This window comes from Canis aureus, chromosome 2 (assembly GCF_053574225.1).
Source record: "Canis aureus isolate CA01 chromosome 2, VMU_Caureus_v.1.0, whole genome shotgun sequence".
Classification (NCBI taxonomy): Eukaryota; Metazoa; Chordata; class Mammalia; order Carnivora; family Canidae; genus Canis; species Canis aureus.
The window spans coordinates 59,189,353-59,206,296 of NC_135612.1; the positions used below are offsets into that span (position 1 = coordinate 59,189,353).

General features: G+C 53.1%; 1 protein-coding gene across 4 annotated transcripts in view; it reads right to left on the minus strand.

Annotated features, from left to right (window-relative positions):
- ACSBG1 (acyl-CoA synthetase bubblegum family member 1) overlaps window positions 1-16,944 on the minus strand; it is a 48,041-nt gene that overhangs the window by 4,429 nt on the left and 26,668 nt on the right. For 3 of the 4 annotated variants that reach the window (XM_077874673.1, XM_077874692.1, XM_077874683.1), the window contains 9 exons: window positions 13,643-13,863; window positions 13,115-13,203; window positions 12,710-12,830; window positions 5,702-5,782; window positions 5,467-5,616; window positions 4,997-5,173; window positions 4,140-4,321; window positions 3,119-3,349; window positions 2,330-2,547 (listed from right to left, as the gene is read on the minus strand). In XM_077874673.1, the coding sequence (XP_077730799.1) occupies window positions 2,330-2,547; window positions 3,119-3,349; window positions 4,140-4,321; window positions 4,997-5,173; window positions 5,467-5,616; window positions 5,702-5,782; window positions 12,710-12,830; window positions 13,115-13,203; window positions 13,643-13,863 (1,470 nt within the window). The remainder of the gene's footprint in view (window positions 1-2,329; window positions 2,548-3,118; window positions 3,350-4,139; window positions 4,322-4,996; window positions 5,174-5,466; window positions 5,617-5,701; window positions 5,783-12,709; window positions 12,831-13,114; window positions 13,204-13,642; window positions 13,864-16,944) is intronic. The other variant, XM_077874700.1, reaches the window with a different exon arrangement.

Consider the following 16,944-nt stretch of genomic DNA (forward strand, 5'->3'; position numbering starts at 1 on the left):
TGGAAAGGAGGAAACGAAAGTGTTGGGTATTTGAAGACAAGGTCCCAAGACCCCAATCCTGCGCAGAAATCAGCTGGCATGCCGGTGGCATGCACATGGATAACCGCAGTGTGTAAACAGCACCCCAAACATAAACTACTTCGGAGCAGATCTAAGGAGATATGTGCAGAAGTGTCTACACCGAACACAAAAAGACAGTAAACACAAAGCATCGCCAAAGGCAGGACATCTAAGGGAACAGCAGGGATGTTCTTGTGCTGGACGCCGATGACAGGAGCTGCGGGCCAGCTTCCCAGCTGTGACATTTGTCTTTGCTCTTGGTGGTGTGACTGCCCAGAGGTTTGTTTTGTCTTTAATACAGTACAGTTTTGTGAGTCCCCCTCCACAGCTCCTATAGCAGGAGTCCCAGGTAGACCCTCCTCCTTCCTAGAGGATGAAGGGTTTCTGTGTTCCTCAGAAGCAGGGAGGGCTTTGTTCTTCATAAATAAATGTTCTATCATGCACGAACTAGTTTATTCTGTGATGTCTTCTAGATGTGCTGGCACAAGGCATGGACTCCCTGTGGCTGTCTTCTGACTTTCTGTTTGCAAGATGCTGCTGGACGGTGTGGCTGACCGTGGGCACCACGACCTGCCCCTTATGTCGGAGGCCTGGGCTCTGCATTTCCCAGGACTAGCCGGCTTCTGGCTTGGGAGACTCACGTTTCGTGACGTTGTGGAAGTAGACACCCATTTCTGTCTTTGTCCATGAATGAGGATATTCAATTTTTGTTAAATGCCTTCGCAATATATGCAGACATGATGATAAACATTTTAAAGCTCCATTAAAAGGATTTGTTATATTATATATCCTGCATTTCCTGAATAATTCCACTTAGTCATGATGGGTTATGTTTTATGTGCTGGCATAGGCTGTTTGCTACTATTTAATTTAGGATGTTAGCATATGTATTCATACAAATTGGTAATCTACGGTTTTCTTTTTAAATACAATCTTTCAGATTTTGGTGTCAATGTTAGACTCACCTCACTGAAAATTTGAAAGTTTTCCTTCTTTTCTATGCTCAAAATCAGGTGAAGTGCTGTTGTGATTCCTCAGTGAACCTGCTGGTCATGGTGTGTTGTGTGTATGTGTCAGGGGGATGGTCCCTGTTTGTTCCTTGGGAATCCATCTCTTTAAGTTTTACTGTCTTTTCTGGAACTGCTTGCATTTCCCCAGAAAATGACCTAAGTCATGTTTCTAAATATATCTGCACAGTGCTGAGCGATCTATTCCACGTTTATGGATTGGACGATGCGATATTGCAAGGAGATACATTCTCACCAAATTAATCCACAGATCTGATGGAATAAAAATAAAAATCTTGGCAAGTGTTTGGAGGTTGTCCTACAGATAAAGACAGAGGCTGCAGGCCTCACACAGCCTGATGTCAGGCCCCATCACAGAAAATCTCAGGGTCCCAGGACAGGCAGCCCAGGTGCCTCCCACAGTCCCCTGGTGGGTGATGCCCTGAGGAGAGGCTGGGTCAGGGGCTACTGACCTGGAGAAAAGGCATCTGGGTCCCAATCTCTAACCATACTGTTGTAAAAGGTGGTCCAGCTGGGCCTTCCCAGGTGCAGCTCCTCACTGGCCGGCACCAAGCCAAGCCCTAGGCGGCGCTCTCGACCCACCTGAGCCACTGGAGATTGTGTGTTCAGCCTCAAGGCTCAGTCCAGGCTCCCCGACTCTGTCCTGAAAGTCAGTCCTCTGTGGCCAGCAGGACCCAGGCTGGATGGCACCCCGGCCTGCGCGATTTCCAGAGCTGTTCACCCACTCCCTGAGCTGGTTTCCCCTGGGAAACGGTGTGGACTCCCCAGATGGATGTGTTTGGGCTTACGCTCCCTTAGGCAAAGTCCCCAGCTGACCGCTGGGAGGGCCACAATCTTCACGGGAAATTTCTTTGAAGTCTCCTGTTTTATTTTATTTTTTTTCCTGTTTTATTTTAAATGCTATATCCAATCTGTGTTCTTGATATCATGCCCACATTTGCATGTAAAATTCACACTATGTCCCAGAATCTTCTGGAAAGACCTGCTTTGCTTTTCCAGGGAGTCTGGATCCAAGCTCCACCATTTCCTAGCTGGGTGACCTGACACAAGTCCCTTCACCTCTCTGGGTGTCCTCATCAGGAAGCCAATGTGAGAGTGCCCCCAGGACACAGCAGCGAGGTCCAGGTGCACAGACTTGACTCCTCCGGGCTCAGGACTCCTGGGCACAGATGGCGGAGCGCACCCCCCACTCCCCTGCAATACACACGCCTGCAACTGCCAAGCCGGCCAGTGGCACTCACCTTTGAGGCGCCCAGTGATGTAGAGGAAGCCGTCTGCATCCAGGCGTCCAGTGTCACCCGTGTGTAGCCAGCCCTCGGCGTCAATGGCCTCCCGCGTCTTGTCCTCCATGTTCAGATAACCCATGAAGATTGTGCGGCCCCATAGACAGATCTCCCCGACGCCCTCCGAGTCCTCGTTCACCACTTTCGCCAGGCAGCCGGGCACCACCTTCCCAGAGCTGGGGTTGGTCAGGGGGCTCAGTCAGGCCTCAGCCCAGGGACAGGCCCCAGCTGGGAACTCCAGGTCTGCAACCTCTCACTCTTCCCAATGGCCAGAAGGCGTCCCCTCCCAGCATTTTTGTATTTTAACAGGGACTTAGAGGTAGAGCCAATAAGGTAATGATGGAGGAAGGACGGCACAATCTCAAGCTCTGTGATGGGCCAGCAGGACGTTGAGGGGGCAGGGTAAGGTCACAACAGGTAATCCCTCCATTCTCCCCAGAGCTGACTACCCTGCCTGCCTACCAGAGGATCAGCCCTACCCCCCCAACCTCCTCCTGTCCCCGCTATCCATCCCTGGCCAAGTGAGGCACCCTCCCACATACCCCACCCACAGGACAGAGGGAAATCCCTCCCCCAGAACCTGCTCAAGGCCCCAGGGCTGCAAGGGCCCCATGACACTTGGGTGCAGACCACCTGTGGGAGACAGGCCTCCAGTGGACCCAGCCCAGGATGGACCTGGTGACACCTGAGACCCAAACAGCAGTGGGCACCAAGGATGTCAACAAGGGCATGTGGGCACACACGTACCTATAGAGCCGGTAATTGTAGGGGCTGGACATGAAGTGCGGGCCTGACGTCTCACTGAGGCCATAGCCCGCATACAGGCGGATGTTGAGGCCCAGGAAGAAGTGCTGCGTCTCGGCTGTCATGGGAGCTGCTCCATAGAAGCTCTTCTGACATTTGGCAAAACCAAGTGCCTGGCGGACCTTGGCCAGCACTAGGTAATCTGCCAGTCTGGCTGTGAAGGGCTTCAGGTCACTGGTGGGGGAGAGAGACTGGTCCACAGAGGGACACACATGTGTTCACGTGTACCAGGTGGGCATTGGGCAGGTACACGCTGGCTTGGAGACAGATGTGTGCATGCACCTGTGTGCACTACGTCCTGAGCTTGGAGGTCAGAGTGGGCTGTGAACAGGTGCACAGGCAGCAACATACAATAAAACACAGGTGCGGAGATGTGAAGTATGTCTGCACAGACATGCATGTGCAAAGGTATGTGATCCCACCTGAAGCCCACAGATGAGTCGTTCATGTATAGTCAATTCCCATGACTATGCAAATGAAGCCATATTTGCAGACATGTGTACACACCTCACCAGACATGATACAGTTTCACGGAATCACCAGTAATGGAAAATATTTCTAAATTGGAACCAGCCAGGTCCATGCCACTAACCCTCCCAAACACTATTGTGTGAATCTGGGAAGCCGTCAGAAGGCTGCGGGTCCCTCGGCAGCTGGAAAGACTGAGTGCTCATCTCTGTGGCCCTCAGCTCCAGCCCTCTACAGAGTCAGGAAACCCTCAGGAGCCATTGTCAGAGGAGGTGAATGCTGCCCAGACAGAGAGAGTCAGTCTTCCTGGTCAGAACCCAGGGATGGGGTGACATTCTCCTGTAGAGTCTGGGAAGAGATCTGAAGCCCGGCCCCCGAGTGGGCTTCTGCACAGGGGTCCCCTGGACCAGCCCAGCCTATCAGATCCTTGGTTGCTTACTGGAGTTATGCCCCAGCCCTGATACCTCCCAGACTCCTGCCCCCTGTCCCTCCATACCTGCCCGGGCAGGTGAGGTTCTGCTCCAAGGTCACTGACATGGCCCAGAGCAGCATCTTGCGCCGGATGAAGCCAGACTGAGCCGTCACCTCCTGGATCCTCTCCATGATCTTCTCCCATACGCGAGGCACCCCCATGTGGGATGTGGGCTCCACCTCCCGCAGTGTGTTCAACAGGCTCCCCTGTCCAGTGCCAGAGAGGAAGGCCTGCTGGCTCAGTGCCAGGAAGCCCCCACACCACAGGCAGCTGCACGTACCTCCCAGGCACCCACCCACACAGGTGCATACACCCACCTGCACACAACCTGTCCCATACTGTCAGCCTCCACTGGGCGGCCATCCCCATTGTTCATGGGCCAGATGCTTCAATGCTCTTCAGTCCCCTCTCAGCCCTGGCGGTGGCCACTCTTTCTTCTCTAACCCAAACGTGACCATCCCGTTCCCCTAAGCAGTGACTAGTTTAGGGATGGACGAGGGACACCATTTGGGCCAGGAGGGGCAGATGGAGGGGGATCTGTGGGGGGGCGTCTGGGAGAGCTCTCCTCACAGTTGAAACAAGTTTCCAAAGAATGGGTGCGGCATAGGAGACTAGGAAGCAGGGCAGGGCCGTGGCCATCTGCGGCCTTGCTCTGAGGACGATGTACCCCTTCATGGCACGTGGACCCTCTCCTTATGGGACACCTCAGCCCCTTCTCAGGTGGTCACGTGGGCTGTGCTAACAGCAATGGGAAGAATTCTGACCGCGAAATGCACCTGCCCGCTCACAAGTGCACACGCAAGCCCTCCACCCCCCATGAGTGTACCCGGGGGTATGCTGCTGCCCACACACTCGGACACCTGCTCTGCAGAGGGACTGACCTTCAGGGCATCAGGCTCGGCAAAGCAGACCTGCGCCCCCCACTGGATGCCTGTCCACAAGTCGTAGATCTGAGCAGCAATGTGGCTGAGGGGCAGGTAGCTGACCACCACCTCCTGCTGGACTTCTGCTGGCTGAATGTCGCCAGCCTGGCTGCCATACCGGGCTGTCCATGTGATCTGGAGGACAGGCAGATGGGCCCTGGCGTGTCCCCAAGCCTGCCCTGGAAGTGCTCACCCCGGGGGCTTGGGCTACTTCTGGAGGGCCTCCTCCCAGCCATCTCTGCCGGGAGTGCCCAGCGCAGACCTCCCTCCCCTCTTCCTCACCACCACTGTATTCGCTCTGGACCACAGACCCAAGGGCTGTCCTATGTCTCCTGCACCCTAAGCAGCAGGGCCAGAGGGTTGCTAGGGCAGGTCCAGTGCACAGGTCCACCCGCAGCTCACACCCACCCATCTGGGATCTGTCCTACATTGTCCTGACTCAGCATCACGCCCTTGGGGCTCCCAGTGGTGCCGGAGGTATAGATCAGTACGCAGCACTGGTTAGGCTGCTGCGTGTTGATGATGGCGTCCAGTGTCTCCTCAGGCAGCTCATCCCCCAGCTCCATTAATTCCTCCATCTGCAGCCAGGAGGGAGGGGCCAGACACCTGATCAGCTGGGCAGCTGGGCAGGCCCCACCTGCCCCCTGGGCCCTCCACCCATACCGTGTACACATTGGCCATCTTCTTTGGAGGAGCTTCTCCATATATCACTACTGCCTTCAGATGTGGCAGATTTTTCCAGACCTGTGTTGGCAGGAAAAGCAATGGGGATTTATTAAGAAAAAGTTACCTGCTGAGAGGAGCCCCATCTCCAGGTGTCAGTCAGCCTGCCAGGCACCGGTCACCGGGTTCCCATGCTCCTACCTCTGACCCAGTGGTACACCTGCCTTCTTCATGCATAGCTATACCTCAAGAGAAAACCAAGCATCCCAAGGCCTGTTATCCCACGTTAGAGACCTTTGTAGGAGAGAAAGGGATGGGGGGGGGGACAGAGAAGGAGGGGAGCAGAGAGGGGAGGGGGACAAAAAGGGGGGAGGGGGAGGGAGGGAGGAGAATAGGATTTGGTTATCTTGCTGAGTGGAGGTCACAGCCCAGAGATCAGGAAAGCCATGATGGCTAGAAGCTGTGGGACCGGACACTAGTGAGGAGAAACTAGGAAGAGAGAGTTCTAGAAATCTCTGGTCATGTCCCTGTGCTCCGGAGTGTTTGCTGCGTACTAGCATGCAGGGTGGAGAGTGAAGCCCAGGGCAGGAGCTCCTGAGGGGCCAGAACCATCCATGTTGGGATGGGGTGCTCAATGGGACCCAGAAAAGCCAACCTATAGCCCTGGCGTTAAAAGGAGCCTTAGAGCAAAGGGCCTGTAAACCTGCCCAAAAGGTTAAACACAAGTCTCAAAGTAAAGTTCAGAGAGAGAGAAAAACAGGAAAAACATGATCCTGGGAGAAGACCAGAACACCCAACATACATGTAATTGGAGTCCCAGGAAATATTTTTTAAAAATTGAAAAGCAGTCTGAGAAATTTCCAAATTTGATTATAAATCCACCAATTCAAGACTCGCAATGAAGGCGGGCTCAGTCGGTGAAGTGTCTGCCTTTGGCTTGGGTCATGATCTCGGGGTCTTGGGATTGAGTCCCACATTGGGCTCCCTGCTCAGCAGGAGTCTGCTTCTCCCTCTGCCTCTGCCCCTGCTTGTTCTCTCTCTCTCTCTTTCTTTCATAATAAATACATAATTTAAAATTTTTTTATTTTAAATACATAAAATCTTAAAAAAAACTCACAATGAACTCTAAGCAGGATAAACACAAGTAAAAACCACACTAAGAGACAATATAATCAAATTGCTAAACACCAGTAATAAAAAAAAAAAATCTTAAAAGCAGCCAGAGAAGAAAAAAGAACCTCTTACGCTATTGGTGGGAATGCAAGCTGGTGCAGCCACTCTGGAAAACAATGTGGAGGTTCCTCAAGAAGTTGAAAATAGTTACCCTACAACCCAGTGATTCCACTACTGGGTATTTACCCCAAAGGACATAAACACAGTGATTCGAAGGGGCACCTGTCCCCCAGTGTTCATAGCAGCAATGTCCACAGCAGCCAAAACTGTGGGAAGAGCCCAGATGTCCACTGACAGATAAATGGATAAAGAAGATGTGGTGTATACACAATGGAATATCACCCAGCCATCAAAAAGAATGAAATCTTGTCATTTGCAACAACAAGGATGGAGCTAGAGAGTATTATGCTGAGTGAAATGAGTCAGAGAAAGAAATTATCATATGATCTCACTCATATGTGGAATTTAAGAAACAAAACAAATGTGCAAAGGGGAAAAAAGAGGCCAACCAAGAATCAGACTCTTTTTTTTTTTTTTTTTTTTTTTAAATTTTTATTTATTTATGATAGTCACAGAGAGAGAGAGAGAGGCAGAGACACAGGCAGAGGAAGAAGCAGGCTCCATGCACCGGGAGCCCGACGTGGGATTCGATCCTGGGTCTCCAGGATCGCGCCCTGGGCCAAAGGCAGGCGCCAAACCGCTGCGCCACCCAGGGATCCCGAATCAGACTCTTTTTAAAAAAAGATTTTACTTACTTATTTTAGAGAAAGAGCACGCAAACAAGGAGGGAGAGGGACAAGCATGCTCCATGCAGAGCATCGAGCCTAAGGTGGGGCTTGATCCCATGACCCTGAGATCAGACCTAAGCGAAACCAAGAATCAGATGCTTAACTGACTGAGCTCCCCAGGCACCTCCAAGGAAGAAACTTTGAACACAGAGAAGACACTGCTGGTCACCAGGGGGAGCTGGTGGTGGGGGCATGCGGGAACAGGTGATGGGGATAAAGGAGGGCACGTGTCCTAATGAGCACCGGGTGGTGTAAGGAAGTGCTGAATCACTATAGTGTTACACCTGAAACTAATATTGCTGAAAACTAAAATTATATCAACTACACTGGAACTAAAATAAAAACTTAAAAAAATCAAAAAAATAAATAAAAGCAGCCAGAGAAACAAGCTACCCTAGATACAGGGAGAAGATACAAAGATACAAAGTTTCTTCTCATCAGAAACTATGTAAAGTTGAAGACCTTGGAATGGAATCTTTAAAAGGCTGAGAGAAAGAAAAAGAAAAAGAAATCCTATCAACACAGAATTTTAAACCACATGAAAAGACCTTTCAAAAAAATGAAAATAAACATGTTTTCAGATATGCATTGCAAGAAATGTCGAAGAAAATTCTCAAGGCAGGAAGACCATGGCCAAAGCAAATGTGAGGGAAGGAAAACTGTCAGAAATGGCCAATGCGGGCTGCCTGGGTGGCTCAGCGGTTGAACACCTGCCTATGACCCAGAGCGTGATTCCAGAGTTCTGGGATCGCGTCCCACATCGGGATCCCTGCAGGGAGCCTGCCTATGTCTCAACCTTCTCTCTGTGTCTCTAATGAATAAATAAAATATTTTTAAAAAAATGGCCAGCGTGTGGGTAAATATGAAATACATTTTTCCTTCTTTTAAAATGCCTTTGAGGGATCCCTGGGTGGCGCAGCGATTTGGCGCCTGCCTTTGGCCCAGGGCGCGATCCTGGAGACCCGGGATCGAATCCCACGTCGGGCTCCCGGTGCATGGAGCCTGCTTCTCCCTCTGCCTGTGTCTCTGCCTCTCTCTCTCTCTCTCTCTCTGTGTGACTATCATAAATAAATAAAAATTAAAAAAAAAAGTTTAAAATGCCTTTGAATGATCCTCGACTGTAGAAAACAATGAGTTGTAGGGTTTGTAACCTGGATGGTAGTAGAATGGAGGCAAGGGCGCCAAGGATGGGGAGGAGGAGGGATGTTGGCGGGAGCCCCTGCGTGGAGTAGCAGAACCCCGTCCTGGCGTAGGCAGTGAGAGTTGTGTAATAGCCAAGCAGACCGGGCTGAGTTAAACACGCAGAAGGTAAACCCCAGAGCAACACTAATGCAATAACTAACTAGCCCCTGGAGATAGAATGGAATAATGAAAGACGAAATGTAGATAAGAAACTCAGGCCAAAGGAACTCAGGACAGAGGGGACGCAGGCCAAGGAGAAGATGGGAGATAGAGAAACAGTCGGTTTACAGACAGTGTGGTCGGGTGGGAAGGGCGAGACCCAGCTCTCTGTTGTCCACGAGAAACCTGCTGTCAACACAGGGACACAGGTGGGTTACATGGGACTCAGGGCAGGCATCAAGCAGGAGACGTCTGCGGTTTATCAATTTAAGACACAGTAGCTCCTTTTCAGGAACGTTTCTTACTGATAAAGGTGCTGTTGCACCAAGAGGACAGATGAGCCTAAAGACATGTACATCACAGCACTTCAAAGTATATGAAGCAAAACCCAATAGAATGGAAAGGGGAAATGGGCAAACCCACAGTAATACCTGCAGATTCCACACTCCCTCTCTGAGTCTTTCATGGAAAAGTAGACAGAAAATCAATAAGGACAGACAATTTAAACCTTATGGACACCATCAACCATGCTGACATCATTAACTTTCATAGGGCATTGTACCCAACAATTGCAGAATGCACCTTCTTTCAAATTGGTCCCGAACATTCGTCAAAACAGACCACACTGCGCCTGGTGCAATGCCAACAGGGCACTCCAGAGAGCACAGAGCCCCAGATAGTGAGAGAAAATTCTTCCTCTGGAGGAGAGTCCCAGCCGATGACTTAGAAAACCAACATTTTGCCACCACTCATGAAATAATTAATTCAGGCAAAGACCATCAGGGCTCGAAGGTTAATGGGAAATGCCACAGTGGACGACAAGCAGTGCCCCCTCCCCAAATGCGCTGATGCTCAGCTGCCCGCGGGGCACGGGGGGGTGGGGGTGGGGGGGTGGGGAAGCAGGCGTCTGAAATGCATGAAGCCTTTCCATCTTACAGCAACGACAGAAGTTAGCGGTTGAGTTGAGCAGCAGGGAGAATGTGGGACACTGCTCAGGACAGCCGACCTAGTTCCACAGCCTGTCAATGGCAAAGACTCCTACATGGTCAGAAGCACCCATGGGCGTGTTCAAGGCAGGGTGCTGGCCCCACGCCCAGTGTCCCCTGCAGGAGTTCCAGGTGGGGCATGCAAGGCTGCTGGTGTCCACACGGAAGCAAGGTGGGGCTTTGCTTTGAATTAAAAGACCCTTGGAGACTCTGCAGCAGCAGCCCGCCCGTGCCCTGGGGCAAGTATTTCCTAACTCAAGTCTCTTCAGTTGCAAATGGTCAGGGGGACGGCATCAAGGGTCCCTGGTGAGACCCAGAGCCAGAGCCCAAGCCCAGAGCCCGAGCTGGGCAGGATCTGCTGGGAGGCATGTAAAACTCCCCTGCCCTCCCTGCCTGGGATCCTGGGGAGCCCATGTGGAGAGTGAAGAGAAGGACCCCTGCCTGCCTGGCTCTCAGGGAAACCAGGAAGATTGAGGCCCAGAGAAGTTGGCTTGGGGGACCTGGTCAGCTCTTGGCTGCACATGGGGCTAGTGACTCCTTTGCTTCAGAGCCCTCTGGGGCCTGCAAAGCCCCCGAACCAAGGGACATCAGAGCCCACAAGTCCCAGGGCACCCGGGCAGGCCAGTGACAGGATGCCCCTGATGGTTATCACTCTCTAAACTCTTGCACCCTTTTCTATCTCGTGAATGGCCTGAGTGCTTGGGGTGTGGGTGTGGGTGTGAGCAGGGGTGCCAAGGTCAGCTCAAGTTCACCTCTACCTCTCACAGCAACTCACTATGGCCCCGATAATTCGCACCCCCTCCACTCCCTGATCTCAGGCATGTATATGACCCAGACAGGATGGAGACATCCGAATGAGATCCTGAAAACACGTCAGAGGTTCCCACGGGGGCAAGGCAGTCCCCTTCCTACAACGGTGAGCCAACTGGACGGATCTTAGTTGTAACACAAAAGCAGGTCCAAAGTGCCCATTAAAAAGAGGGTTTTCGAAAGAATCCAAAAGGGCAGGGACAAGGGAGCACTCCTGGGGACTCCTGCCAGCCATTGGAGGGGCCTGGAGGCTGCAGGCAGGACAGGCCCGCTGGGCCCTCATCTGAAACCAACCAAGCAGGGCAGCAGCAGAGTGTTCACCCAGGCACAGGCCCAGGAGACCCACTTGTTTCCCCACTGAGATGCTGGTGGGGTGCGAGGCTCCCTCTGCACCCTCCTCCCCAGCGACTGTGGCTCGGGACCATGTGATGAATTCCCTTCTGGTCCCAACGCAGCCCCTGGGTCCCCGTGCTGTCCTCACCAGCTCCCTTGATTGGCTCTCCCGGTTCCCTTATAAAACCTAGCGTCCTTCCCCTGCTGCCACCTTTACCAGGGACAGAACGTGGAGCAAGCCGTGCATCACCTCTCTGGCACTGTTTCCTTGTCTGTAGGATGGTGTTGCAAGACAGTTTCTTGGGGCCTCTGAGATGTAGGCTGGTGCTCAGCACCTGAGCTCTGTTATCACCATGGAGCTCTGGGGCCTCCTCCCTGAGACCCCTCGGCCCCTCAGGGCTGAGATGTACATGGGGTAGATGAGATGCCTTTCTAAACCTCCAGGTTATGAAAGCCCCCTAAGTCCTAAAAACAATCCCTTTCTTTCTTCCCATGAAAGTCAAGACTTAAGCAATATAATAATTGAAAAGCACATATAGGATACTGCTATGGTTTAAAAAAAAAAGGGGGGGGGTGGGGGCAGCCCAGGTGGCTCAGCCGTTTAGCGCCACCTTCAGCCCAGGGCGTGATCCTGGAGACCCAGGATGGAGTCCCATGTAGGGCCCCCTGCATGGAGCCTGCTTCTCCCTCTGCCTGTGTCTCTGCCTCTCTCTCAGTCTCTGTGTCTCTCATGAATAAATAAATAAAATTAAAAAAAAAAAGAAAAAGGATACTGCTATAGATTGAATCGTGGCCAAGTCTCCGGCTTGGGCCCCTCTGGGGATCCAGATCCCACAGTCCTGATATCAGGGGCAGGTCAGGAGCCGGGGCCCTGATGACATCTCCAGAACCAGAGCCAAGCCACCACGTCGATCCCAGAGGCCTCTGGGATGTAAGGAGCCCTTGAGATCTGGCAGGCGGCCAGTGCAGCTGGGCCAGCTCAGGGGTGTCCCTAGGCCACCACACCCTGGCCGTGGTTCATGTGGGATATAGACAATCAGAGGTGGATGTTAAGTAAATCCCACCCTGCAGTGGAGATCTAGCTGGCTCAAGGGGTGCTTTCAAGTTCTTGCTATGCCCCCGCTGTCCTTAGAAGACTTTATAAAACTTGTACCCCCTGCCCCATGGCAGCCCCCCACCCCTGACTCTGCACTAAAAGTCAGGTTCTAGTGCTCAGGCTGTCCCAGCCCTGGGCCACCCTCCAGGCACCAATCCTTCTGCCAGCAGAGGACCCAGTGCCCACGGGAAGACCCTGCCCAGAGGGAGAGCCACGGGAGGCAGTGGACCTGCAGGTGGCCCTAGCCCAAGGCCCTGCCACCCCCTCCTGGGTTCCCCAATCTTCAATGTCCCCACCCAGCCAGTGGGTAAGCACCCTCTGCCCTGCCTTGTTCTATGTGTATCTATATTTCATGGGGTTGCTGTTGAGCATGAGGAGGACCCCAGGAGGGAGGGTGGAAAAGTCATCTGTGAGCTGGACGACCACAAGGACACCTGGCCTCTGGCCCCCACATCCGCCTCCGCCTCCCCCTCCCACAAACCTTCAGGATCTTCTCCAGCTGCTTCTGTGTGTCAACCACAATGATGTTGGCACGGCTGTCATGGGCAATGTACTGGCAGGCCTCAGAGGAGCTGGTGGTGTAGATGCCAGTGACAATGCCGCTGCAGGAGACCCAGGAAAAGTTTGTGTCTGAGCTGGAGCAGAAGGCCACTCCCTCAGCCCAGCCTCTGCCCCAGAGAGCTGCCACACCCGGATGGGCAGGGCTCCCAGACCAACTCAGCACCGCTGTTCCAGCAGCGGGGGCCGAGGGGTACCCAGAGGGCACCTGGGAGGAGATGGGGTCTGTGGAGGGCACAGGGGCCTCTGAAAAGAGGAAACAGCTCTCTTCCCACTCTCTGCCCGCCCCTGACCCACCAGACACTCTGCTTCTCCCCCAGCCACTCACCCTGCAAATACTGTGCCCACCGCCGAGAAGAACCACTCTGGGGAGTTGAAGCCGAGAATGGCCACGCTGTGGGCCTGCTCCAGGCCGAGCTCCAGGACCAAGGCAGACAGGTCAGGTCAGCAGGCATGGAAGGGGGCCTCTTGCTCCCAGCAAGGCCCCTTCCAGACCACAGGGACCACCCGCCCTGGCTGAACCCAGTGGGAGATGCCCTGGGCCCTCGCTGCCCCTCCAGGGGCCTTCCAGGGAGTGGGGGCCTCCACCCAGCACACCTGGCAGCCCAACCCACCTGGCACATGTGAGCACAAGGGAAAAACAAGTGTGGAGTGGCTGACAGGTGTGGGGAGGGCTCCTGAAGCATCAGAGCCCTGGTCCAGGGCCCAGCACACACCCATGGCCCCAGAGAGGGTAGTGGTTTTGCAGTTGTTTGTCCTAAAGGCTTGCCAGGTGGGGGTCAGGGGGAGGTTGTCGAGGGCCCAGAGCTGGAAGGCAGGGCTGGGGAAGGGAAGGGCTACATCTCCAGGGCCTCACCTTGAGGAAGCCCTTGGCAGTTCTCCGGGCCAGCAGATAGTACTGAGAATAGGAGATGTGTTCCCACGTGCCCTGACGCTTGAAGCCCAGAGCACTCAGGTCCCCGTACTTGTCCAAGGCCTCATAGAACATCCGGTGCACAGTGTAGGGGGGCTGCGGGCAGGCCGGGTGCAAGCGTGGGCGCACACGGCCATCGGCCCGGGTGGTCCACAACGTCTCCTCTGTGGGGGAGGGGAAACCATAGCTGGGACCAGGCTGGCCTAGGGTCATCCCTCCGGGCCCTGGTCCTCCTGTGGGCAGAGCTCCCCGGCCTCTGGCCCCAGCCATGCTTTGGGTCCTGGGCCATGGGTGCTGGTGGACAAGCAAGGGACTGGGGTAGGTGGGAGGCTGCCTGGAGGAGGCAGTCTGATCTGCAGCCCTGAAGCCGGGCAAGGGTTCAGGATGTCACGAGGAGGTGGAAGCCATAGAGACATCGGGGGCCTGGACCTTTTCCTGTCTTCATGGCACCGGGCCTGGCTCCCGGAGGCCAGGTGGTCAGCAGAAGCTGGGCCTCCTCTGAAGAGCAGGGCACCAGACCTCAAGGGTTTCCATCCTTCCTCTGCTTCCTGAGAACTGGAGACCCAGCTGGACAGAGGGTCAAAGCCGCAGAAACAGCAGCCTTCCCAAGGGGGTGCCTGGGCACAGATGGCTGGGACTAGCCTGAAATATTTCCCAGCCACAGGGACTTCCCTCGTGCCCACCAGGTGCCCCACCCCCAAACCCCCATCCTTGGGATCCAGCCAGCAACACAGGGGCTGGCGCCTCATCTTGCAGACGGGGCAGCGGCAGCTCAGAGAGGCCCAGTCATTTTCCCGAGGCCACAGAGCAGCCTGGTGTGCCCAATGTCACTGCTCACGGGTGGGCCACCATCCAGCCTGCCAACTGCATGTAGTAGGTGGGATCAGATTTGGGTTCAGCACGTGAGACTTTGGGTCTATTTTCAAGGAGGAAAGGCAAGGATTCAATCATCAGGGATGATAAGAGGATCAAGGGAAATGGTGTATATGAAGAACCCCGGCACCTCATCGGTGCTCGATAAATGCACACTAATGCTTTTCCAAGTTCTCCAAATTCTGAGGAGGCTTGGATGTGTAGTCTAGATGCTTCTGTCCATGGGGCCTCCTTTCCCCAGGCCAGCACCGTCATTCTCAGCAGATGATCTGCGGGGGAAGGAGGGCAGCTCTGCCACCTACTGGCCGGATGGTGTGCGTGGTCCCAGTGGGCACATGTCCTTTTCAGGCGACAGGACCTCTGAACCTCAGACATTTGGCTTGCGTGTGGACTGTGAGGTTGTGACAGAAAGAGGTGCAGACCCCAGGCTAGGGCAGGACAGCTGGTTCCTCCTTCTGAGGAGGCCACTGAATCTGCTACACAAAGATGTGCATAAGTGCTACTTATGACAATCAAAACGAGGAAACTACCAAACACCTGTCAGCTGCTGAGCAAAAGTCAAATGTGGCTCTCCACACCTGAGAATACAGGTCCGCTCTGCAAAGGCACCCGGGACTGGTCTGGACCCAACGCACCTGAGCCTCAGAAGCCTGTTCAGTGAAAGCAGCCAGAAGGAAATGACAGCCTATTGAAGGGAACTGTTCAGAAAAGGCAGACAGGAGACATGGTAGGGTAGTGGTTGCCTGCTGGCAACAGGGAGTCACCCCAGACGGGCACTAAAGATATTTTTGGGGTGATGGAAATGTTCTAAACTTAGATCACAGTGAAACTGGTGCAACTATAAAAATTTGCTACAAATAATTGAAAAGAATAATTTTTTTTCAGTGAAAACTCATTATTTTAAAATGTTAAATTTGATGCCGTACAATCATACCCCAATAAAGCAGTTCTAATACCTGGGCAGCTGTTCCCTTCCTGGCCCCTAAACCAGAAAAGGTGGATCCTCCCCACAGGTGCTCCTCCCTGAGGGTACTCTTCCTCCCTGAAGGTGCTCCTCCCCATGGCTCCTCTTCCCCATGGCTCTTCCTCCCCATGGCCACTCCTCCTGATGGCTCCTCCTCTCCTGCCAGTGCTCTGCTGCATTTACCCATTGTCCCCTGATTGCCAAGATCAGAGACAAGTTTTATAATCTGTTGCTACATCTTCCCTCAGCCAGAAGTTTTAACTTTATTATTTTTTTTCAAAAGTTTTAACTTTAACACATAATCTTTTTTAAAATCACAAAACAATATGTACTTGTCAGAAATAGGACACAGTTTAGAAATGTGTGATATAAAACCTCATGGGCTGTCCTGAACTCTACGCCTCTAGGGAGCCTTGCTGATGTTGGGCGTGTGTGCACCGTACTCATACAAACACGCACAAGGAAGTTAGACTTTCTCTTGTCACTGGGGCCGCTTTCATTTTCTATCCAAAGGACAAAAAGGACCCTGTTACTCTTGTGTTATTTATTTATTTTTTTAAGATTTATTTATTTACTTTAGAAATTGAGAGTGAGTGGGAAGGAGAAGGGGAGGGAGAAGCCCACTTGATCTCAGAACCCCGGGATCATGAAATGAGCTGAAACCAGGAGTCAGACACTTAACCTAATGAGCCACCAGGCACCCTGGGCCTTGTTACTATTGTATTAGTCAAGTGTAATAAACCCCAAATGCCCAAAGGAGTCAGGTGGCTCAGGTGTCAGCATCACAATAAATAATGTGTAATGATGGGCGCCTGGATGGCTCTGTCAGTGAAGCATCTGCCTTCGACTCAGGTCAGGACCTCAGCGTCCTGGGTGGGGAGTCTGCTTCTCTCTCTCCTCTGCCCCTCCTGCCCCCAGCTCATGTGCTCTCTCTCTCTCAAATAAATAAATAAAATCTTTAAAAAAATAATGTGTAAAGATAAGAAGGGCAGGAATGAAGCGATCCAGGGTTTGCATAGGAAACAGGCCACAGTCTGCCTTCCCACAAAGACACAGGGTCCTTCTCACCATCCTGGAAACACACGGCTCTGGCCGCGCTCCTGTTTCTGTTCTTGATAAAGAACAACATTCAGGAAGGACAACTACAGTCCATGGGGACAGTAACTGTGTCAGGGAGGCCACAGGGCGTGGTGGGGATGGTGGGCACAGGGCGGTCACCTTGGCTCTGGCAGCTGGGGCCAGCAGGAGGACATCTGGGTGTCTGTGTGCAATCCCGGCATTTTTAACTGTTGGCTCACACTTTTTAAAAACATCATGCCAACCAAATCAAACGTAGCTATCAAAAATGACCTGTCCTTGGTTCTGTGACCCCAGCAGATCTCTGGGGGCACACGGGTGGGTGCAGCAC